Source organism: Urocitellus parryii, chromosome 2 (genome assembly GCF_045843805.1).
Source record: "Urocitellus parryii isolate mUroPar1 chromosome 2, mUroPar1.hap1, whole genome shotgun sequence".
Taxonomy (NCBI): domain Eukaryota; kingdom Metazoa; phylum Chordata; class Mammalia; order Rodentia; family Sciuridae; genus Urocitellus; species Urocitellus parryii.
In genome coordinates, this window is record NC_135532.1 from 43,844,935 (window position 1) to 43,869,520 (window position 24,586).

General features: G+C 33.6%; 1 protein-coding gene across 1 annotated transcript in view; it reads right to left on the minus strand.

The window, feature by feature from the left end:
- The window catches only part of LOC144253356 (von Willebrand factor A domain-containing protein 8-like), a 243,155-nt gene that overhangs the window by 61,506 nt on the left and 157,063 nt on the right, over nucleotides 1-24,586 (minus strand). The window contains exons 17-19 of the mRNA XM_077795473.1: nucleotides 16,783-16,889; nucleotides 13,522-13,628; nucleotides 7,677-7,748 (exon numbers count right to left, since the gene is read on the minus strand). Coding sequence (XP_077651599.1) covers nucleotides 7,677-7,748; nucleotides 13,522-13,628; nucleotides 16,783-16,889 — 286 coding nt within the window. The remainder of the gene's footprint in view (nucleotides 1-7,676; nucleotides 7,749-13,521; nucleotides 13,629-16,782; nucleotides 16,890-24,586) is intronic.

Here is a 24,586-nt window from a genome sequence, read left to right on the forward strand (position 1 = left end):
CCCCGCTGCAGGGTGAAGCCCAGGACCATCCCAATGGTGAACAGCAGAGCCACACTGGCACTGCCGGCAAGGACCCACTTGGTCGGATGCTCGGAGCAGCTCTTCCTGCAGGCCATGCTGACCCTTTCTAGAGAGTGTTCCCTTCCCTACTCCTCACAGCCCAGAGTCCCTGAGACTCCCCACCGCTGAGATTGGGTGGGAGGCAGGAGATCCAACAGCACCTAATGATCCTCCAGACTTGGCCGGCTCCTGCAGGTCCTCTAATTGGTATAATTTTGAATAAAATGTTTATACTAATAAAAATGGGCCATCTTTCTTTTGAAGAGACTTGGAAGCTGTATCAGCTAAATGCAATGGCCAGGCTTTATTTGGAGGATGACTGGAATAAGACTGCTATAAAATAACATTTCAAGATAAATGAGAAAACTGAAAATAGATGGAATATCACATTAAGAGATCATTACTAATAGGTATAATAATTAAATTGTGGTTATATTATAAATAAATACTGAAGTACCTGCAAGAAGGACAATTTATTAAAAGATGAGATTAAAATAAGTGTTAGGGGAATAAATAAAACAAAATGGCAAAAAGGACTTTTAACTTTTAACTGAAGTACCTGCAAGAAGGACAATTTATTAAAAGATGAGATTAAAATAAGTGTTAGGGGAATAAATAAAACAAAATGGCAAAAAGGACTTTTAACTGTAGCAGCTGGTTGCTAGGTTCAAGGGGATTTGTTACATATCTGCTATTTATAGTATACTAATTTTTCCATAAAAAAATTTTAAATGTCCTTTACTCTGTATGTTCAGGCTCTTATTATATCCTATTAAAACTACTCAACAAGTTACTTATCATGTTCTTTTTGTTGCTACTACTATTATAACTACTACTATAAGAATGAGTGTGGAATGAGGGACCAAAGATGGAAGATTAGAGAAGGGTGCGCTTTCCAGTTGCTTGATGGCTTGAGATACTGCTTCTCAGTGAGGTGAGTAACAAAGGGAATTCACTGAAATTCATACTGGACAGTCAGAGAGTCACAGCTACCCAGAAATTTGGTTGCTTTGAACAGTGGACAAGAAAGAGTACATTGAAGCCAAGATATAGGTGGCAGAGGCACCAGTTCACTGCAGAGAGAAGGGGTACACAAAGGAGGGAGTAAGCGGGGGAGAAACAGAAGATAAGTTTGACACAGGAAAATCCTTGCTCATAAACTTCTAATTCAATTAGAGATGAAATCAAATACATAGCAAAACAATTTCAAAGAAAATGTGATCAAAATAGTGAGAAAATCCTATAAAAGTTCAAAGGATAACAAGACTATTTCTATTTGGGGGAGATGAAGAAAAGCTTCATAGAGGAAAACAACATCTGAGTTGTTGAAATGGTATGATTTTCACAGGAAGAGAGAAGGGAAAGAGACCATACAAAGTATATACCACAAAAAAAATGACTCAGGCAGAATTCTGGGCATGGAAGGGGTGGACACTATACTTTGGAAGAACTAAAAAAGAAGTTTGGAGCCAGACTGTCTGTCATTAGGGGTATCTCTCTATAAAGGACATTCTGCTTTTTAGGCAAGTAGGTTCATCTTTAACTTTTCACAGGAAATAGGTAAGAGATGCTTTCTTGGATTGCATCACTGCTATTAGGTCAGATATTGCCATGCAACTGTGAAGAGTGCCCATAGAATCAGTCATGTAAAAACAAAAACATGAATAGAAGAGATACAGAAGGCATCCTATATAAAAATCTTCCAGAGTTGGTTTTTTATTTGTTAAGGAATTCTGTTACACACAGAGTTCTGGTAAGGGCAAAAAAATATGAACATGGAACGAAAGGAGATTTTAAATAGAAAAACATCAGCAGACTGCCATTATTTGATAAAATGATACACAAAGCTGGCTTAAAATCAAAAAGACAAAATGTTGACAAACTCTAGCAAATTATTTTATTGGGCTATATTCATGCAGAAGTAATTGTGAATAATTAATTGTGCCTCATTAAATATAAATTAAATTTTGATGACTTGCTTTGAAATGTTGTCTAGTTCTAAAAACAACCAAGTGACATTATTTTATGTAACTGATTAAATTTTCATTTCTAAAAAAATGAAACACTGCAGATTTTAAAGATATTCTTATGTAAGGGTATCTAAGCAGTTTATAGCATCACATTGCAAAATTTGTTTCCCTTCAAATATCTAATAAAATATAACTATCTCTGAAAATTCAAGCATTTTTACCCCTAAACATAAGTTTATTCTTTGGGATATTTTAAACAAAAAGAAATGATGTGCCTCTAGGGTGATTCTATAACCTCCATTGTCATAATAAATTTTTGTGTATCAAATTTAATAAGACTCTACAAATTAAAAGTAAAGCCAGAATGGGAAGATGCAGAAGGCAGGAAGCTTATTCTTCACCTAAAGCCGGGACCAAACTAAAGCATCACTCATTAGAAAATAGTCATCTCTCTTTGTTATGTAGAAAATTGTGCTATGATAATAATAATAGTAATAGTAATACAATAATGGAACTCTTAATTTCATGATATATACATATAATATGATAATTATAATATGCAGAAAATAATGCATGTGACAGCACACTTAGCAGTTCCATGATATGGAGTACTGTATCCAATGTGACCATCAAGCATGTGATTTCAGGGTTCCCCATCTTATTTGGCTGAAAGACAGCTATTCTGCTTCATTTACTGGAAAGGCAATGTGTTATGCCACAAAATCCCACATAGAAACTATAAAGGATAAACAAGTCTATTTTATTTCACCAAAATAAAGATGCAAGTTATTTTCTTTTGCTATGACAAGTGGTGTTTTATGTGACTGTTTTTAGCTTCCCAAGGAACATGAAATTTTGTCTAATACTATAGATTCTTAGAAAAGATAATACCATCTACAAAAAAAAAGTAGGATTGGGCAAAATAAAGGTGATGAATCTTGAGATGCCTCAGAATCAACACCTATTCAATTTAATTTCTTCATTTGTAAAAACTGCCAGAAAAACAGTCTTCTGAAATAGCTCCAGTTATAATTTCAATTGTTGAAGTTTCTTTCATGAACTTCAGCCAGCATCTAGTTTGCAAACAGAAAGCTATGTAGACATCTCTCTACAGGTGTTTGTGGAAGGAGCATTCATTAAGTTTTTTATCACATATTTATGCCAACTCACTGTTGGGTTCTTTGTCAATATTTAATCTCTATGTTTCACTTTTAATTAACTTTTATTGGGGGGTGGTACTGGAGATTGAACCCATGGGCACATAACCACTGAGCCATATCCCTGTGCCTTTTCTATATTTTATTTAGAGGAAGGGTCTCACTAAGTTGCTTAGGGCCTTGCTAAATTGCTGAGGATGCCTTTGAACTCCAATTCCTCCTGCCTCAGCCTCCTAAATCACTAGGATTACAGCCATGCATCACTGGGCCTGAGTTTACCTTTTTTTGAGTAGTCATTGCTTAATGCTTTAGAAAGAGAAAGGTAGGAGCCTGCTCAGTTGCTACAAATGGTTTAATTGGTTTCAAAATAAATCATGTGATTTAAATGGGCATTTTCCCAGATGGCTGTCACTTTGCATTTGAGGGAAAACAGCAATTACAGTATTGCATGAAAGCTGAGAGTCAATAGTCCCAAACTATCACCTATATCTTCACTTGCTTGTCTCTTTATTTTTTCATTGTCATGTTTCAGAAGGTGGATATGAGGTGAAAGTGAGAAAGTACATGAAATATTAACAGAGGTTTGAAATACCTTTGATGGATGAAATATGGCATTTTCAAAGCTACAGAAGAAGGACCTGAGTTTACTGTGGCTGCAAAAGCACACATTCCTGAAGAGAGAACTCTTCTAAATGACCAAGATGCAGAGAGCACACAGAAAGAAAAAAAATCTCTGCACCTGTACTTAGACAAGCACAGCAGGGTATGCAATCTGCAAGTAACACTACAGGTGGCTTTGCATGTCCTCACACCTTCCAGGAGGCAGTCAAGAGTCTAACAATAGAATCTTACTTGGTTCTAAACACAGACATTAGCTATTGAAAAAGCTTGAAAAAAAAAAAAAAAGAAGTTTGCTAAAGTATATGAATGTATTATTTAGATTTTGAAGACAATCTAAATAAATGAATATAATTTCCATTCCCCAACCTATAAAATGTAAGCCTAGGTCGTTATACCCATCTAATTTTCTTAGTACTACTCAGCTAATTATTATGAAATTTTAAAATAATAAGTTTTTATTAGTCAATTCTAGTGATAACACTGCCAGTCTCTAATCCTATCATGGAATCATACCTAGTTGAGGGGGCCATTTGACTATTTACTCTCTTCAAAGAAGAGTTCTTAGATTATATCCAATCCATTTGTATCCTTAATTCAGCAGCTGCAAGCTTACAGAAGAAAAAATACAGTCAATCATTTTCAGAATTTCCTAAAAATAATACAAGTTGAAATTTAAAATTCATATTATTTCTAAATCATTTTACCTACTCATTAGGAATTTATATTATTATAGTCCTCTAAAATCTAGTGTTTATTTAACATCTACTGTATACAAGGCATTGGGAAGAAAGCAAAATTAATGAAGACTCTTCTTGAGGGGCTCATTCTTTTCAGTAGAGACAGAACAGGCAGATGCATAAATCAAGGAAATCTATATTGACCCACTATTATAGAATATTAGAGCTATGAGCAACCTTAGAAAACATCCATTTCCAATCATTATTTTATGGATATGAGAGGGGGGGCAGGGAGGAAGAGAGGAAAGAAAAAGCCTATTTAGGAGATTAGAAATTTACCCCATATCATACACACAGTTTAAAAACCTGAACACAGACTTAGGCTTTCAGATTCCCAGTTTACTTCATTCTCAATATACTACGTTGCCACTCTGAGTTGGAAAGCATTTGAATAAGCAAGGATGGAGGAAAGAAGACAGTATGGTGGCAAACATAGGCTGAAATATAACACTGATAAAAAAAAAGTTTATTTGGAACACAGACCATTTAATTTCTCTGAGAACAAGAGCTTGAGGGGAGAAATGAGATGGTAGACTTCCTTTAACATTTGTACTATAATAGAACACTGACAATCTCAGAGGTTTATAATGAAAGAAGAGAAATGCCTTCCAATATGAAAAAGGCCAATGACACATAGCACACTTTTAATGAACATAATCTCCCTTTGTTAATTCTTCTTTCTCTTAAGTGGAGGGTGGTAAAATAGGGATATAAGAAAGCAAGATGTAAAATGTGATGGGACTGACAAGTTTGTGATACCCTATAACTCCTGCCTTGCCCCTGAGTATCTTCAACCCTGTACAGCTGGTTCCTAAACCTGCCCTAGACAGGTTTGAATCATCCATCTTCACAGATGCTAGGGACTAACCACATGCCCATAGAACTGTAGCTGCTCTTCCCTCCACCACACCTACCCTGTTGCCTAGCCCTTGTTCTAGCGTCATTCCCTTCCTTGGGACTTGAAACAGATGAGAGGAGGCAAGGCAAGTTTTACACCAATATTAGTATAGCACTCCAGAATAATTTCAAAATACTTTCACATATTCTTTTTAATTTCTCATAAAGGAGAAGCAAACCTCCATTCCATCTTACCCCTCACCCTGCATAGCTCCCCTCATTCCTCCAGAGGTTAGAATATGCTCCCCATCTCTGGTTACTAGTAAGACTCTAACATTGACATTAATGTAAATGATTGTCCTGAAATCCTGATTCTATTAATAGCTTAATAGTAAAAACTATCTTTACTGAGAAACTGCATTCCACTCAACAAACCTTAGCACAACAATATCAATGAATGCTTCAAAAACACCTGGACCCCATGCCTTGAACTCCAAGGACCTTCCTTTTCCAAGCCTGCTACTTAGAAAAGTTGCCCCTTGAGCCCAGCTCGATATGTTCCCAGTCTACTCTCCTCTATAGGCTTGTCTGCTGCTGGTGAGAGGCCATCAGTTTCTGTGTTGAGGACATTCATGTGATGGAAGAAGTTTTGAAAAGGAAACACTGAGTGCCATGGTTAAATTGATAAAAAGTCTGTGAAGCACTCTGGGCTATATAAGACTTAAAAGTCCACAGACTCATTGTTTTTCAAAGTGAGACAACAACTTGACTTATGGTTTTCAACATCAAGGAACAAATACCCTCAACTGATCTTCATCCTTTCACCTCAGGTATACAGAAAAATGATTTTTCAGAAAAGAAGGTGGGGCTTTTTATGGAAAAAACTGCCACGAATAATTTATTGTTCTACTTTTTAATTCTCGTTTAGAAAACATGAAACAAGATACATTAAAGTACTTTTTAAATTTTACAGTGATTTTATTTTTAGCTGGCAGAACAGTGTGAGGTATTTTCCATGCATTATATCATGTTATCCTCACATTAGCCCAGTAGAATACAAACTATTTTTATTCCCAGGTTAGACATCAGGAAATAGTCTAAGATAAGCAATTTCCCAAAGTCACACACCATTATGTAGGAACACTGCTATTGGATCTCTAGCCAGCTAACTCTCAAGCCTATGCCTCAGCCAGTAAAACACTCATTTGGCCCATTTTTATTTTTAAACAGCACTTTAAAATTGTAAATTTGAGGGGCTAAATATATTAAGAATATGTACTATTTTTATAAGTACAAAAAAGAAAAAATAAAGGACAAACTTCTGAAAGCTTGTTACCATTAATTTAAGACTAATTAAAAATGAGACCCAAAGTGCCATTTACTGTGGGTATGATAATTCAACTAAGGAAAATTATCAGCACCCTCTAACTACAGAATATCTATTCATTTCCTCCATAAACATATATTGAATATCTATAGCAGTACTGGGCTAGGAACCAAGGACTGAGATGAATAAGACAAACAAGGTCTCTGCCCTCCAAGAGCTTCCAGACAAGTTGCGCAGAGTCATGCATGGGTAAATACAAAACCACATAACTTGTGTGATGAAGGGGACAGAGGGAGGAGGTCAGGAGAACTTAACTGAGCTAGGGAGAAGGGAAAACCTCCCTCCTAGGAGTTAGGGCAGGGCATGATATAAAGAGTCAGGGAGTGTTGCATGTAGAAAAAAAACAAAACATGCACTAAGGACCAGAAAGGAAATAAGAAACTGATGGAAGTTCTGAGAAGCTCAAGCTGCCATCCAGAGAAAAGAAGAGCCAAAGCTTGGACCATATAGGTGGGCAGAGGCTGGTTTCTACAGGCCTGTCAAGCTTACTAGAGACTTAGGACCATACCTGAGGGCAATGGGGAGTCAATTCAAGCACAAAAGAGAAACTTAATCACATTTTAGTTGTACAAGTATCAATCTGATTGCAGAGTGAAGACAGTTTATAGTGTATTTGGTGGGAAATTATTGCCTTAATCCAGGAGATAGGTGACGGTGAGCAGGGTTGGAGTAACAGATATGAGCAAGAAGAGTGCACACTTGTAGAGTAGAATGGGGTCTGATTTAAGCCTTGAAGTAAGTCTAAGGTTAAGTCTAAGGTAGACATTCACCTTTTAATTAAACGAGTCATTTTACTGGGAGAAAAAGGGAGCAATTTCAAAAACTTATTCCAACAACAAAAAAACTTACTGCTTTGAAACTATTACTGTCATTTACTTTTAGAGGTTGGGTTTCACCCATAACTTACCTGGTTACCAACCAATAATAAGTGTTCTCCAAGGAGAAAGTCTTTGAGCATGTCTTCCATCACTATCATGTGCTAGAGAAAAAAAGGACCACAGACAGGTTAACTGTGTTTTAAGTTAACTATATAGATATCTTCTTGGAAGTTAAGACATCCTTTATGATAGAATACTCAAGTAATTTAACTTTTAAGAAAACAAAATTAATGAGTTAGATATAAGTAAACTACATAACCATTTGGGTCACTGATACTGAAAACTTAAAACAGCCCATTAGAGCAAGTACAACCAATTGACCAGTTCAAGTTGTTTTTATAATTCAAGTATTTTTATTTAAACTACGTAGCATTGTCTTGAAATTTAATATAAATTTAAATTGACACTTGCTAATGTAAATATATAATGGCTTCCAAAAATAATCAGCAATTTTTATGGAACTTTTTAGACTGACATCATCTTAACCATTACCTTCAAAACTATATATAGCTTTGAAATGAAATATATTATTTAACTTCCACAGTTTTTTATTTGAATTATGACACAATATAATAAAAGAACAAGATTAAGGTTGTTCACAATAGCTACAGAGAAAGTTACATTGCTCTTTTGTATCTTAAAAAATAGGCCACCTATAAGTAGGTTACAAAAGCTCATTGGGGGTCAGGAAAACAACTACATCCTAGCACAGTTAATATCCCTATTACTTTCTCTTGGTTTTCTGTATCAAATCAAATAACAGCCTCATAAGTACTAAACTTATTGAAGTTCCCTATTTTTAAAAAAGGCAAATTAACCTTTTGCATTAACCTTTTATATTAACATTTTATATATCTATAGATATTTATCTGGTATGTAAATTGCTTTTCTTTTTGTAAGTTAGTTTTTAGAGAGCCAGGAAATTTTCCTTTCATTTGTCAAATTTAGTATACTTTCATTCTGTCTGTTTCTTAGAAAGGAAAACTAAGAAAGCATTTTCCTACCTTGAGAACAAATGAGTACCCCCTGATGTTTATCTTGATAGTTTTTGTTTTTTAAAATTAGATACATTCGGGAGCTAAAGTTTTAACAAGGCATGAAATAAAATGAGCATATTTACTTATTGTCATTCTGGCACAGTTTTAAAATAAAGAGCCAGCCATTGTTAATAATTATGCTGGGTCACAATAGGTACAAACTATCTTTTTTTTTTTTTTTTTTGGTGGTGCTAAGGATTGAACCCAGTGGACTTGTGTATGCTAGGCAAGCACTATGCCAACTGAACTACATTCCCAGCCTAAATTGAGACTGTCTTAAAAGCAAATTAAGATAAACTGAGATGTATGATTTCCCTATAAAAGTGAGTCCTAGAAAATAATTTAAAACTGAGTTCTGTGGTAATATATGCCAGAGATCTTTACATTTTAATTCAGATGAAAAGTCAATACCAATTTCCATAAAACACAGAATTCTTCCTGAAATAAATAGGATAATCTGCATGAGGAATGGATAGAAAAGTTGCAAGGAGCACCTTGATGGCTGCATAATAATGAAAATGAATGCAAACTATATTTGAATTCTTATCTGTATTGTTTATTCTAAATCTTCCTACTTCATATGCTCATTACATTTAACTAGATTATTCAAACCCACAAACACTAATGAAGGCTAAGGTCATAACCAACATAATTCTTGTCTTGCCTTCTTTTTTACTTGGCACTGCAGAAGATTTCTTAAGGCTAAGCTTTCAGTTAGGTGTCTTTCTCTCCTGATTTTTTCCTGCCTTTAATAATTTTTCTCCATAGTCTTCTGGACTAGATCATCTTGTTGTAGCAATTCCTTCCATATGATTTTCCCCTGGTTCCTTTGTTTGTTCTCTCCATTAACTTTTTACTTGCTTTCTTTGGGGTCTCAGTATAGGGTAGAACAAGTCATGCCTATCTGTACACAGTCACCTACCTAAGATCCAAGTGAGGGCTGTGTGCAGAGTTGGTACCCACACATCAGTGTTAGAAGAGCTACTTCTGACCTTACACCACCTAAATTCTCTCATCCATCTCATGGCTGCAGCTAACCCTTATCTTCAAACATCAAGATTTCTCAGCGATGACTAATAATAACACCCCCTGATTATTGCCCAGTCTCCTAAATTCAGCATACTCAAATCCAAAACTTGGCTTATTACATTCTCTTCAACAACTTCATTCTTCCTTTTCTTTTCATAATTAATAGCATCATTTTCTATTGACTGGTCAAATGTTCATCATTATCATAATCACCCTGCCCACCTTGCTTCTCTTTTATCAAGATAAAAAAAAAAAATCCAAGACCACCAACTCCCCCAAAAAAAGATCAACAGTATTCATTATTTCTTTGCTATTACCACAGTTTGAATTTAGGGTATTATTATCTCTGGCCTATATACATAGACAGGTAGGTAGATATAATTTTTAAGCTAATTTAGCTTTTTGAAACTTCATCCTTTCCCTGAGTCAATATGTTCTCTATAAATATTCTCATACAATCACTTCTTTGTTCAAAATCTTGCCAATTCATTTTTCAAAACTCTTTAAGTGACTCAATACTTTAGAAACAAAGGTACTTCTCATGTTTCTGATTTAATCTCAGGTTCATCCCCTACCACTCTCCTTCTTTCACACAATGTTCCAGGGATGGGAAGAATCTAGAATAATTTTCTACTTACTCTTCAATTTACTTTTCCACCACACTGTGTGCTCCCTGAGGCAGAATCTTTGTTTTAAACAAACACAAAGTTCCAAGGACTCTACCTTCTAAATAGCCCTGTGAGGTGTCCACTCTATTCTGACCCTACTCTCACTACCTCATTTCAGATCCTTCTTAATTTTTACCCAGAATGTTAGAATAACTCTAAACTAGTTTTTCTTTGCCTTGGTTCTAACCCTTAGACAACATTCAAGAGTGAATGCAAAGTTAGCAAATGTGCTTAAAGTCTTTCATTGGTGAGGAAACCAATGAAAGAAATCCCAGCTCCTTAATTTGAGAAGCTCAGATGATCTGATCCTTTCCTAACTCATCAGGCTCATCTCTTAAACTTTTCCATATGCAACCTCAGCTCTGTGCTACTCTGTGCTAAATGAGCTACTCTTTCGTATAAGCAGGTCTCTACAAATGCTGGTCTCTGAGAGACTTGCCCAGCTTTGTCTTGTTAAGGAATTTTCTATGATCTTTATCATCAGGGATGATCACCTCACAAAGGTAAGCACAATAACTTGTATATACTTCCATCACACTGTGAAGTAACCATGTGTATTTGCCTGTTTTTCCATTAGATTAAGAGCAATTTGAGCTCTAAAGATGCATTTGCTCACGTGACTATTTTAATCTCTTTATCTCAAGATCTTAGGACAAGGTCTGACCCACAATAAATATTTACAATTTTTTTTTCAGATCTAAAGCTTATTAAGAGACTATTAATTTTCCTTCCCTCAAATCTCTCCTCCTTACTGATACAAGTCTAATATTTCTTAATGAGTGGCTGGATGAAAAAAATATTCCTTAGCATGAACACTCAGAATCTTATTTATCCTTTTATTAATCCCCTCACCACTTATATACTTAGCAATTGCTATACACCAGGCACTTTGTTATTTGCTAGACATACAAAATAAAGAAAACACAGGGCTTTGCCCTATGATATATAAGAACACATTTTCAAAACCATTCTCAATGCAATGTGGTAAAGGAACAACAGGGCATAAAACAAGATGGTACCTCAATCTGCAAAAGACTCTGAAGCATACTGCTTCAAAGCTGAAGTGCAGCAAAAACAGAATCAGTAATACATAGCAAAAGCAAATTTAATCAAGCCACTGTCCCTAGAATTGGTACAGCTAAAACTTTTTCATTAGTGGTTAATTCATAATGCTTTTAGAGGAGGAGGTACATTTGGAGACAGGTTACAAGAAGTCCCTCAGGGGCTCTGTGTAAAGTTCACAGCAGCCCTGCAGCCCTCCATGTCTATATCATAAACACCTTGGCAACAGACACAATGTTCAAGAGCACAATGGTCCTCTTTCCTACTGAATTTCCTATATTCTTAAACACTCTGAAATCTTTTCAACCCTTGCTGCTGTAGAGCTTTTCAATTAAATGTTACTTATAACAATATCCTGATTTCTTGTTTTCTTTGTTCATTACATGGACAGAGGGTGATACCATCAATTTTTAGAAATAGTATATTTTCCTTCTAATCAAGTTTTTGTCTTTATTTATTAGGCAAGAGTTTTTTCCCCTCCTCTGTCTTACAATTTAATTTTCTGTTTATTTGTGTACTGATTATGCAAGAATACTAATGTTTCTGAAGAAAAATAAAATCTACATTAATTAACTGATTCTTAATAATTAAAATCAAATCAGGGTTATGCCTTTGCTATGCCAAAAATAATTAGTGTAGCTTGGACAGATTTCAAAATTTTAAGCCAGTATTTTTATTAAGAAAGAAGAATTTGCCTGGATACCTTCTATATTGTTATTATAATTTAGTGATTTAAATTATGATGCTTGAACAAAAAACAGAATTGTAGAATGTCAGATTAAAAAATAAATTTAACTTCAATTTTGCTAATGCCTTAACATAGCAAAAATAGTAAGAAGTTCTAACATAATTTGTAAATTAAATGTACTATTTACATGCAGAATAATAATGAAACATTACAGAAAATTTAAGTACTTTTTCATTATAAAAGAAATACATAGCCTAGCATAGAGGCATACACTTATAATTTTAGCAACTCGGGAAGCTGAGGCAGCAGTATTACAAATTCAAGGCTAGCCTCAGGAACTTAGGAAGACCCTGTCTCAAAATAAAAAATAAAAAGGGGTAGAGATGTAGTTTGGTGGTAGAGTGTCCCTAGGTCCAATCCCAGTATACACACACACACACACATACACACACACACACACACACAAAATTGAAAAGGCTGGCAGGAAGGACCGAAGGACCACTTCATGGAAAACTTGGAAAAGAAAACTGTTATATTCAGGGTAATTCCCTGAAAATAATCTAATTGAATTGAATATCTACAATATGGCTTTCTAGGTATAAACTTATATCTGAATCTTAGTGGAAAGTCAATAATTATTGGTTAGTTTGTAAGATGAAAATTCTCCATCATACTCCCTTAAAAAAAAAAAAAAGAAAGAAAAGAAAAAGAAAAATACTGGAATTGTAGGATGTATACGATACACTTTCTTTGAATTACTGAAATGAATTCACTAAGAAGAAAAAAGAGAATGAGAAGTTCTGTTTGTTTTTAATTTAATAATGGGTTTACTTTATCAACCTGAAGTACAGCCATACAATATTTGTTTATGTGTGCATATGAAATTTATAACCCTAATGATAACAGCAACTCCTCCAATTTTCAAATACCTTTGGAAGGGGGAGCATGGGAGGAATAGATGAATTCTACTTAGGGCAGAGGGGTAGGAGGGAAAGGCAGGGGGCAGGGGATTAGCAAGGATGGTGAAATGTGTGATAGACATCATTATCCAAAGTACATGTATGAAGACACGAATTGGTGTCAACATACTTTATATACAACCAGAGATGTGAAACATTGTGCTGTATAAGTGTAATAAGAATTGTAATGCATTCCGCTATCATTTATTTTTTTAAATTAAAAAAAAAGAAAAGAAAATCCCACCAGAGGAGGGAAAAAAAGAATCTTAAAGTTTTTAATACTTTAATAAAAGATGTTTCAACACATCATATTGCATCATCTGCATTTAACTTAGAAAATTACATACATAATTAAACATAAGTATCATTTCTCAGAGCTAACTACCACAATAAGTGGTTATTTATGAAAGTAAATGAAGTGATGCTCTTACCTGAATGTTGTCATAGAAAAGAACATCAGGCACTTTCATTTTCTCATGGGTATTATATATTGGTGCACTAATAGTACCAATCCTCAGTGATCCAGATACCACTTCACCTGAATGTTTTACATAAGACAGAGAATTAGTCATAACTACATCCTACAAATAATATCCAAAGATGATAAGTCCATCCAACATAAAATGTAGGATAGCTTCTGTAACACCTTGAGCTCTTCAGGGATTTTAATTTAACATCTAAAGAAATAAGCTTGAAGATGGTAATTAAACACTACAGTTCTATATACAGCTTATAATGTTCTAAAATGTAATAATTTTAAAGCAATAAATTTAGCAAATAGTATATAGATAAAATTGAGAAATAAAAAAAAACAACCCAGAACATAGCCAAGCCATATTCATAAATTTATCTGGTCAGGATTATAATATACACATAAGCCAAGTACACATTCAAAAGCTTTCAAGTACCCCGAATATCATCTTTAGGAAGCACCTAATGAAAAACTCCACAAGAAAATCCCTGAGAGGTCTAGTAAAAAATACAGATGAACCAAACCCTTGGACCTCTTGAACTATTATTTTCAGGAATAGTTCAGAAGATCTATATTTTCAAATAAATATCCAGGTGATTCTGATAGAATAGTATCAGAAATATACTTATTTGAAGTAGGAACTGGGAACCTTTGCCATACAGTTATTCAGTAATAACTTTTATTGTATTGTTCTCTTTTTGCTTTAAAGAGATCTTTAAATACAGGAATTTAATAATAATAAATTTCTTGAAGTCAGGAACCCATCTTATATATTCCCTGTAGTAATCAGATATTCAAGCTCATTGACATTTTCCAATAATAACAATAACATTCATACTAATAGTGTTATAATATTAATGATCACAATAATAAAAGCTATCATTTATTAAGGACCTTTTCATGTGCCAGATCACAAACTATGAGGTTTATATTTTTCCTTATATAATTTCAAGTAACTTAACAATGAGACGAGAATTATGAGGAAACCAAGAACATAATTTAAATAATTTATTTAAAATCACCTAGCTAGTAAAAGTGGAGCTTAAAATAGAACTTAAACTAATCTGACATTCTTTCTATCAAATCAAGTATTTTTAATCCTTTGACTCCTAGTAATATTCCATCCTATGAAAATAACCCAACAAGCAGATACACAATTACAATGCCTTAAGTAATCCACCTATCTTTTGTTTTCCTACTTCAAATAAGAATATTTCAAATTGTTTATCTTTTAAAATGCTATTTTCAATATGTTAAGGCATATTTTAAGACAATATGGGGGAAAGCACTTGCTTCTGTAGAGTACTCTGAACAATTTTAAACTAAAAATAATTACACTGTCACATGTTTAAGTACCACTGGGCACGACATATTTGCCAGAGCACAGCAGATCTTTACCATTTTCCTTTTTCAAAAGTTCTACAGGGAAGGAAAGCCAAGAGCCATCACACTAAGTATTTAGTATTTATTTACTACCACCAGACCTTGAAATAGACCCAATATAAAACTATAAAGGGACAGAGCCAGAATATGGCAGTGAATCAACTCTTATACTTGTATGCTGAGATGACACTTGTAATTTCAGGTTCAAACAGCATCTGATAGCATCTACAATTTAGTTTGTGGAACATGTCCATTAGCTTTAGGACAATTGAATTTACACAACCAATGTTGATAAGCAGAAAGGGGATATGAACTCAGAGAATGATGCTGCTAGTACATTTCTGGGAGAAAGCTGGCTAGCTATCTTGTAAGTAATTTCACAGGATGACATTATTTTGGTAAATTTATCAAGTTCCTCAAAATCTAGTAGGCTCAAACTTAATTTTATAATCAGAACTGAGAGTAAATCTAACTTTCAGGAGAATATTAAACACATTCTGACTAAGAAAATAAAATTGCAAAATATTACATCACAATGGAAACTGCAACTTTCATATCAACTATAATACACTGTTTGCCATAAAAGCTTATTATTTGGAGTGGGACCTGCATGGAAAGCCATATTCTCAAGAAGGTTGTTTGGTAAGCATGGACTAACAAGGAAAGTAAATTAATGAATTCTCTATAGGACAGATGATTTTAAAAATTAATGGTATTAGTCAATTTGAAAAGTCTCAACACTTAGGTCCCTTATATTCTACAAGAGGGTCACTGCTAACAAGGGCCTGTCTGAAATGACAGTCTTTCTTTGGATATATCAATGGATTCAATCAAATAACACTCTGAATCTTCAAGGCCCAGAGTTATTCTCTCTTTTGAGTTGACTCTGAATTTCTATTCAGATCTATCAGTATATTAAATTTATAATCTGACTCCCAAAACGTCATCTAATTTTCTTAATACCAAATTCTTGGTTCAGGGTAACCTCCATTATTAAAAAAAAAAAAAAAGTCTACTACAAAGAGAATCACAGTAGTCTATTTTAGAAAATGGTCATATATTAAATGTTTTGATAAAACAGTTAATTACAGGGGCTGGGGTTGTGGCTCAGCAGTAGAGAGCTCATTTAGCATGGATGAGGACCTGGGTTGGATCCTCAGCACCACATAAAAATAAATAAATAAAATCAAAGTACTGTGTCCAACTACAACGAAAAAATTAAAAATAAATTTTAAAAAACAGGCAATTGCATTTAAAAATGGGTAAACTTTCGCTGTGCTCTAACTGAAGAATAGGAAACTTTTACGAATAATTCTCCTCAAAATTCAAATTTATACTTACGGCTACTCAGAAAAAAAAAGCAGCACAAACAACAGGTGGAAATGGAAGGAGTACGAAGGCATAAGATGTTATTCTGAATATTAGTTTAGTCTGAATCAAACTAAAAAAGTTGCCCAAACATGTCCCATAGGGGTCTTCAATATTTAAATGTTGTGCAAATAAAGCAGAATTTTAGATAATATCATGAAACATATTTGGAAAAAATATAATGTCAAAATTATACAAGTTAATTACAAAATGGATTCTCAGAGCCTTTAATATGTTAGTATCAACTGTGACTCTTGAAGGCCAGGGAGAACCATCAAGAATGTACTGCAATGCAGTAAATATTCTAAGGTTTAACTTATAAATAGCATTCACATTTCCAAAAAACAGATTCTTCAACTCAGTACATAAACAAAATGCATTAAAAACATTTATATTGAAATTAAAATAATAGCATCAAATGTTTGATAATTATTTTTTCACTTAAAACAAAAACAAATTAAATACTTACATTTAAAATCCTCCAGGTCTGGTTCCAGATTATCATTGGTAGTTATTTCTATTGCAGCATCTGCCAGATTTTTCTCTAAAGCTGACCTAGCAAGGCTTGGTAAGAACCTGGCAGAGAATGGGGGAATGGAATGATAAAGTCAAAGTTTTCTGTGATTCTCAAATATCTTTTTTGGAGGGTACTAAGAATTGAACTCAGGGACACTCGACCACTGTGCCACATCTCCAGCCCTATTTTGTATTTTATTTAGAGACAGGGTCTCACTGAGTTGCTTAGTGTCTTGCCATTGCTGAGGCTGGCTTTGTACTCTCAATCCTCCTGTCTCAGCCTCCTGAGCCTCTGGGATTACAGGCATGCTCCACCGCATTAGGCTTCTCAAATATCTTTAAATGCACACGGGTTCACGTGTACAAACACACACAACTTTAGTATTTACTACCTATTATGGGAAATTGGTCTGGATCTATGAGATTCAAAGCATACAAAATTTTTAGAATATATAAGTATAAAGTATATACTTTATAAAGTAAAGGATGTTTGTGGGATCTCCTTTAATAACTAAATAAAGCTCATTTGTACTTAGCCATACTCACTTACAAACAACATATTACAGAATAAAAATTGAAATAACTTGCTTTTTAAGTGGATTTAATATACTTCATAAATAGTTTGTTATTGGTTTATCAAATTTTATTAAATAGATATTATAGCAATACTTTGGACTGCTCTAAGTTTACAGTCACAAATTCAAATCAATGGAGGTGAATTAGTCTTAACAAATTACTGAATGAATAATTATCAATCTTGGATCTTCCTTACATTAAAAAATATATACCTCCAGGGATAGGAATTCAACTTAGTAGCAAAGCACTGCCTAGCGTGCATGAAGTCCTGGGTGTGATCCCCAGTACTGCAGCATAAATAAATAAATACAAAAGTGTATCTCCATATCTATTTTATAACTGTGTTGTCAATTTGGTGAGTGACAAGAGGCATTCTTCAATTATAAACATATCATGTGCTGGGAACATGAAACATAGATTACCACCCACACAAATAAAGTTATACTAGTTTTATCCCAAGTGAGCCCACAGAAATAATCTTTAATCCATGATTATCTGTACCATACTTTTATAAAATAACCACTAGAAAATACAGTGTTTCAAATAAATACACTAAGAACATACCACTTATAATTTAGATCTTACATAGCTCTAAAACTTTGACAATGGTTCCAACATGTTTGAGAATAATTTTAATAATGGAGTGGTATGTGCCAGAGGCAACAGATGTCCATAAAGGGATTGCTATGGAATAATCCCTATCCTTATAGCATTCCACTCCTAGATCTGACACTAGCTCTTAGCTACTGTTTCATTTTGGTCCTAGGCAATGCAAGGGAATTCATAGACCTCTGTGCCAATAGTTCATCAGTTCAGCATCAAGTCAGACTTATCTGTTACAATGCTGACCTTTTATCAAAACTCTTAGATCATTTGCCTTTTTCAAAACCATGTGCTCATTTTAACTCCCAGACCCAATAACTGGGCTTTTGTTCTATTTTTTGAACCCTGGTCCTAGTACCTCATCAATTTTCCTTTCACCATTCTCCCAGACTTAGATGGTAGTAGTGACTGTATCTGTGCACCCTGTGGTTGCATCTCCATTACTTCCTATCAGACCACCTCAATTGGCACTGCCCACTTACAAACTAGACTTGTTTGCTATTTCCAGTCATCCCTGACATCACCGTGGTCTGTCAACACATCCTGAAATTGACCATGAATTGGAACCTTTCTAGATTGCCTGGAAAGCCAGTGGAGTCTAGCAAATATGGGACGAGGGGTATAAATAAGAGTGAGGAAAAAAACAGAGGCTCAGTGTATTCAAGCAGTCTTACTTAGAAGATGTAACAAATTAATTTATTTGTTATAAAATTTATAATTTTAGGGGCTGGGGATGTGGCTCAAGCGGTAGTGCGCTCGCCTGGCATGCGTGCGGCCCGGGTTCCATCCTCAGCACCACATGCAAACAAAGATGTTGTGTCCGCCGAAAAAATGAAAAATAAATATTGAAATTCTCTCTCTCTCTCTCTCTCTCTCTCTCTCTCTCTCTCTCTCTCTCTCTCTCTCCCCCTCTAAAAAAAATATTTATAATTTTAATTCTTAAATTTACAAATAGTAATTTAAGATAACATGATTTATCCTACTTACAAATACAGTTTGAAATAGTTAAACAGAAAATTATTAATGCAGGTTTAAATGTTTAAAGATATTTAATTTAGCCAAGTTTTATAAATGGAACCAAACATTTTCTAAAGGCCCTTAAAAATGATTGTTAGCTGAATGAACAGAAAACCACAGAAGACTTAGAATTTTTAAAATTATAGCCTTAAAAAATTGAATCAGCTTTTAAAGCCAAAAATAAATTCTAAACAGTCTCCTAAATTTTAAGAAATAAAATTACAAGAAAATAAGCATAATTTTAATAAATTTAATGTTCAATAAATTTAGGTTAGGTAGTTTATTTACCTTTTTGTCTGTTTAATAAAATATCTTATGAATATAAATTAGGTTAATTTTTCTTTTAAAAATTTCAACAAAATTCTATTCTGTTTTACTGCCTCAAAATGGAATAAAGTCACTGAAGAATACAAAAACCAAAACAAACAAACAAACAAAAAGACCCCCACACTTTATCACCAATAATTTTTGGTACATTCCTGACATTGTGCTATCCTTGGGAGAAGGTTAGTACAAAGACTTCTAACTGTAGCTTTGCTAAAGTCAACAGGTGACGCAAAAAACAAGATAAACTGTCATTTCTATTTCCAAAAGGTCATAAGGTGAGAAGAAAATGGAGTTTTATTGTGGTCAGCTGTTAACACCAGAAAAATTAGCTACTTCATGCAGTGAAGTACTTACAAAAACAAAAAGTAAACATTTTTAAACTCTGAAATATTTTAGTAGTTCAGAAAATTGCAGACATATTACAGAAAATGTTTTTACAAGTATAAAATGGTAGCTGTTTTTCATTTCAAATTTCATTTCCCTTATTAGTAATGAGGTTGAATATCTTTTCAGATGTTTATTAGCCATTTGAATTACTCCTTCTTCTCATGAATGCTTATTCATTCTTTGCCCATTTAGGGTTGATTCTTTTTCCTTAATATTTGTAGTCCCTTGAATACCAATATTTTCTTGACTATAAATCTTGTAAAACATCTTTTCCTAGTTTATTCTAATAGTCTATTTGTCTTCCCTTACACAAATACAAAATAAATATGAAGAATACGGTTTAACAATGGATCTTGATATCTGATAGAGTAAGTATACTCTGCTCAATCTTCGAAATTTCCTACACTGTTTTTGGAATTTGATTCTTACATGTCAACTTTGAGGTCTGTGAAGGTATTTTCAAAAACAATTCGCACATGGATCAGTGAATCCAGGAGGAAGACCCAACCAAATGGGTGCCTGGGTGGCACCATCCAATAGACTTGGGGCCCAAATGGAACAAAAAGTGAAGAAGAAGGAAGCCTACACACATGTGCAAGTTTGATTCTTGAGCTGGTGCATTTTTTTGCTGCTTCTATCACCTGTGGACATCAGACTCCAGCTTCTTCCTTCTTCCAATGAGGACTCACACCTGTGACTCTTTGGGGACCTTCTAGGACTTTAGCCTTTGACTGGGGTGGCATCATTGTTCTTCTTGTTCTGAGGCTCCAGCTTCTTGGACTGAGTAGCTACTGATTCGCTGACTGTCCAGCCTGGGACAGCCACTGTGGAACTATCCAGCCTCTGATTTTGTAAACTAACCAAATAAATCTCCTTTTATAATTAAAAAAAAAAAAAAAAAGCTTTTCAAATGCACTATAACCTTGTAGGATTTTCATTAAATTATATCTGTATTTCAGTTCTGGGGGAAACAGTTTTAAACTAATGAATCCTTCCTTTCATGTAGGTATAGCTTCCCTTTTAAGTCCTCTTTTGTAAATTTCAATAAAAATTTGTACTTTTCTCCTTAGAAGCATTACATGCTCAATGACTAGATTTATTCATAGGTGCTAGAGTACAGGAATGTTACTGAGTACAGTACATAAGTAGCCTCACTAAACTTTATTTGTTCAAATAATTTACATGTTTTATCTTTGGATTTTTTTGTGTAGTCAATGATATAATCCTGGGCAAATGCACATACTAAAAATTATGTAAAAATGTGGATGTGTAACCGACGTGATTCTGCAATCTGCATTTGGGGTAAAATTGGGAGTTCATAACCCACTTCAATCTAATGTATGAAATATGATATGTCATGAGCTTTGTAATGTTGTGAACAACCAATTAAAAAAAAGTTAAAAAAAAATAAGAAAATAAAAATATAGAAAGATGATATTCTTGCTCTGTTTCTAATTCTAAAGAAAACATGTCAAGTGTTTTGCCAAAAGAATCAGCTATGAATTTCTGGTACATATTCTTTATCAGATTAAAGACTTTCCCAACTATTCATGATTTACTAAAAATAAACCTGGTTTACTAAGTGATGTTTGGTTTTGCTTTGGTTTCATTTTGGATTTGGCTATTTGATTTTATGAAATACTTTTTCTTTATCAAAATAGTATCTTTTCTCAATAATATGTTTTAACAGTGAAGTAAGAATAGAATTTTGGACCTTCTTCACATTCTTGAGATAATTCTGAATTTTTCATAAGTTTTAGAAGTGTAACATACATTTTAGATAAATCAAAACCAGGTACATTTTAATAAAAGCGAAGTGAAAAGAGAAAACCTCAGAAATATCATCTTTTTGCTATAACTGAACATTTTTGTCCCTTCTAAAATTCACATGTCAATACCCTAATCTCCAACAGTGAATTTGTGCTAACTTCTAGCTGGGAACACCTGTAATCCAAAGCTACTTGGGAGGCTCAAGTAGGAATACAGCCTGGCAATATAGTAAGACCCTGTCTCAAAATTAAAAATAAAAACGGCTGGGGATGTGGCTCAGTGGCAGAACACCCATGGATTCAAACTCCTCCCCCACCACCCAGTGCAGGAGGAAAGAAGGAAGGAAGGGAGGAGGAAGGAAGAAATTGGTTAACTTTAAACATTATCTCATGTTTATTTTTTATGCTGATTTTTTTCTTTCATTTCTACCTATGTTGCATTGATATCAGTTTTTCTCCGTTTGTTCATTCTAATCCCATAAGATCTACTTCCATACTTTTTTGTGGTTACCCCAAATTTATGCGTGCATACTTGAATTACCAAATACCAAGTGATTTGATACTTCTATTCTCTTCCTAAAAAATATAACTAAGGGCTGGGGTTGTGGCTTAGCAGTAGTGTGTTCGCCTAGTACATCGCAAGGGTCTGGGTTCAATCCTCAGCACCACATAAAAATAAACAAATAAAATAAAGATATTTTTAAAAAAAGAAAATAGAACTAAGATATTCATCTTTTTCCAGTTTCTATAGTCTCTTGTTTACTATTGGTTTCACCTTGTTGTTAAAATTTTCCCTATATTATTAATATTCATTTTTATTTCTTTATTTTTCATAATACATTTAAATTTCCCATAAAAATTTCCCTATATTATCAGTATTCATTTTTATTTCTTTACTTTTCATAATACATTTAAATTTCCCATAAAAAGTTTCCCTATATTATTAGTATTCATTTTTATTTCTTTACTTTTCATAATACATTTAAATTTCCCATATATTTACCTATTTCTTTTCCTAATATTCTTTTTTAAAATTTGTTCTTTTTAGTTTTACATGACAATAGAAAGTATTTTGACATATCATATGTACATGAAATATAACTTCCCATTTTTGTAGTTGTACATGAAGTGGAGTTACACTGAATGTATATTCATTTGTGAACATAGGAAAGTTATGTCCAATTCAATCTACTGTGTATTTCCATTTTTCAGCCACTACGAATAATATTGCTAGGAACATATATGTACAAGTTTTTGTATGGACATTTTAAAATTTCTCTTGGCTAAAAATCCAGGAACAGAATTGCTAGGTCCAATGGCAACCTCAAGCTTACTTCATTTCTTATACCTGAATTGTGATATTTTCTTCCTTTCAAGTTTACATAAGAAAAAATTATTATTTTTTATTATATTTTTTCATAATTTCTAATTTGGCAGAGTGAACAGAGAATATTTACTTCAGTTTATCTTGCTTATGTTTTTCAATGGCTTCTACACTCTTTAATTCAACGTTTTAAAAATATTAGTGTTTTAAAAGAGATCCTTTAAGTTTTTGTCTCATATAAAAGGAAAAATATGGAATCACTCTGAAATTACTTCTTTTAATGTTCTCAAATATCTATCCAAATAAAACATCTGATGAAAATCAATTCCTTAATTCTTTCTCACCTTTATTAAAAATTTTCTCACATTTTCTATGTAGATTGTATGACTATTAGTAATAAGTTAAATTTTGCCAGTTATCAACATCCTCAGATGCTTTATTTTATTCATTTGTTTTTGACAGTAGTGGAAATTGAACTCAGAGATTTGTGTACGCTAGGCTCAAAGCTCTACCACTGAGCTATATTCAGCTCTCTCAGATGCTTTAAGATAGTTGATATTAGTTCTCCAAATTTTTATCACTGTTGTTTATTTACTGGATTTACTCTCGTATTTTTTTAAATAGAGGAAACCGAAAGTTGATTTGATTGCCTACCTATATCTTACAGGTCATAGAATTTTGGAGGTGTGGCTAGTTCATTCTAACATATTCATACTACTGTTTTTCCTTGAGCTTCAAAGTTGTTTACACTGCTTATACTCAGTGTCAACTTCTATTATCTCATATTTATAACAAATCCTATCTAAGACAAAATATTGTTTAGGTAATTACACTATCTATATTTTCTTCAGTTTATAACTCAAAAATAGGTGACTGAAGACTTTTTTCAAATTTTCGTTGGAAATCTCATATTCTAGTTAAAGGAAAGGAGTCATTTTTGTTATGTCTCAAAAAATTACTCTAAAGTCACTGGAGAGTCTCAGTTTAGCTGGATACACCACAGGAAAAACAAATTCAAGTTGCAACATTAAGGAGTTTAATTTAACTAAAAAAAAATTGTCTATTACATTAAAGAGTTACAAAGGACCATTTCATATTATCCTAAGCCATAAATAGATTGATTCTCTTTTAATTCCTCTAATCAAGGAATAATGGACAATATGCATAACTATCATAAAAATGACAGCAATAGAATTTGAAGGATGAAAATATTAGAACATATGAAAAGGGTCTAAAAGAACACTCTGGGCCTACTGGGATTGTTTTTTTTTTTTTTTAATTTTATGTGTGAACCATGTGCACTGGAGCTATAACAGGTCTGGCGCTATGCGCTGATTGGGCTATAAGTGTTCCTTTCCTCTGTTCTGCCTGTGATCCCACACAGCACCTGAGATGGGTATGATTTGCCAAGATGTCAATCAATCTGCTGACCACAAGACATCACAAAGCAAGACTCCACCTTTGAAATATTATCCCCTGCTTTATATTGTTGTATAAAAAGTATATATATTCACACCATTCATGTCTTCATATTCATATATATATGTATATATATTTAGGTTAATGATGTTTATCTCATTCCACCATCTTTTTCTTACACCCCTTACTCCCTCTCTTCTTCTCCCTCTCCTTAGCTCTATCTAGAGTTTGTCTAATCTTCCCATGCTTCCCCTCCCAACCCTATTATGAGTCAGCCTCCTTATATCAGAGAAAACATTTGGCATTTGGTTTGGGGGGAATGGCTAACTTAGCAT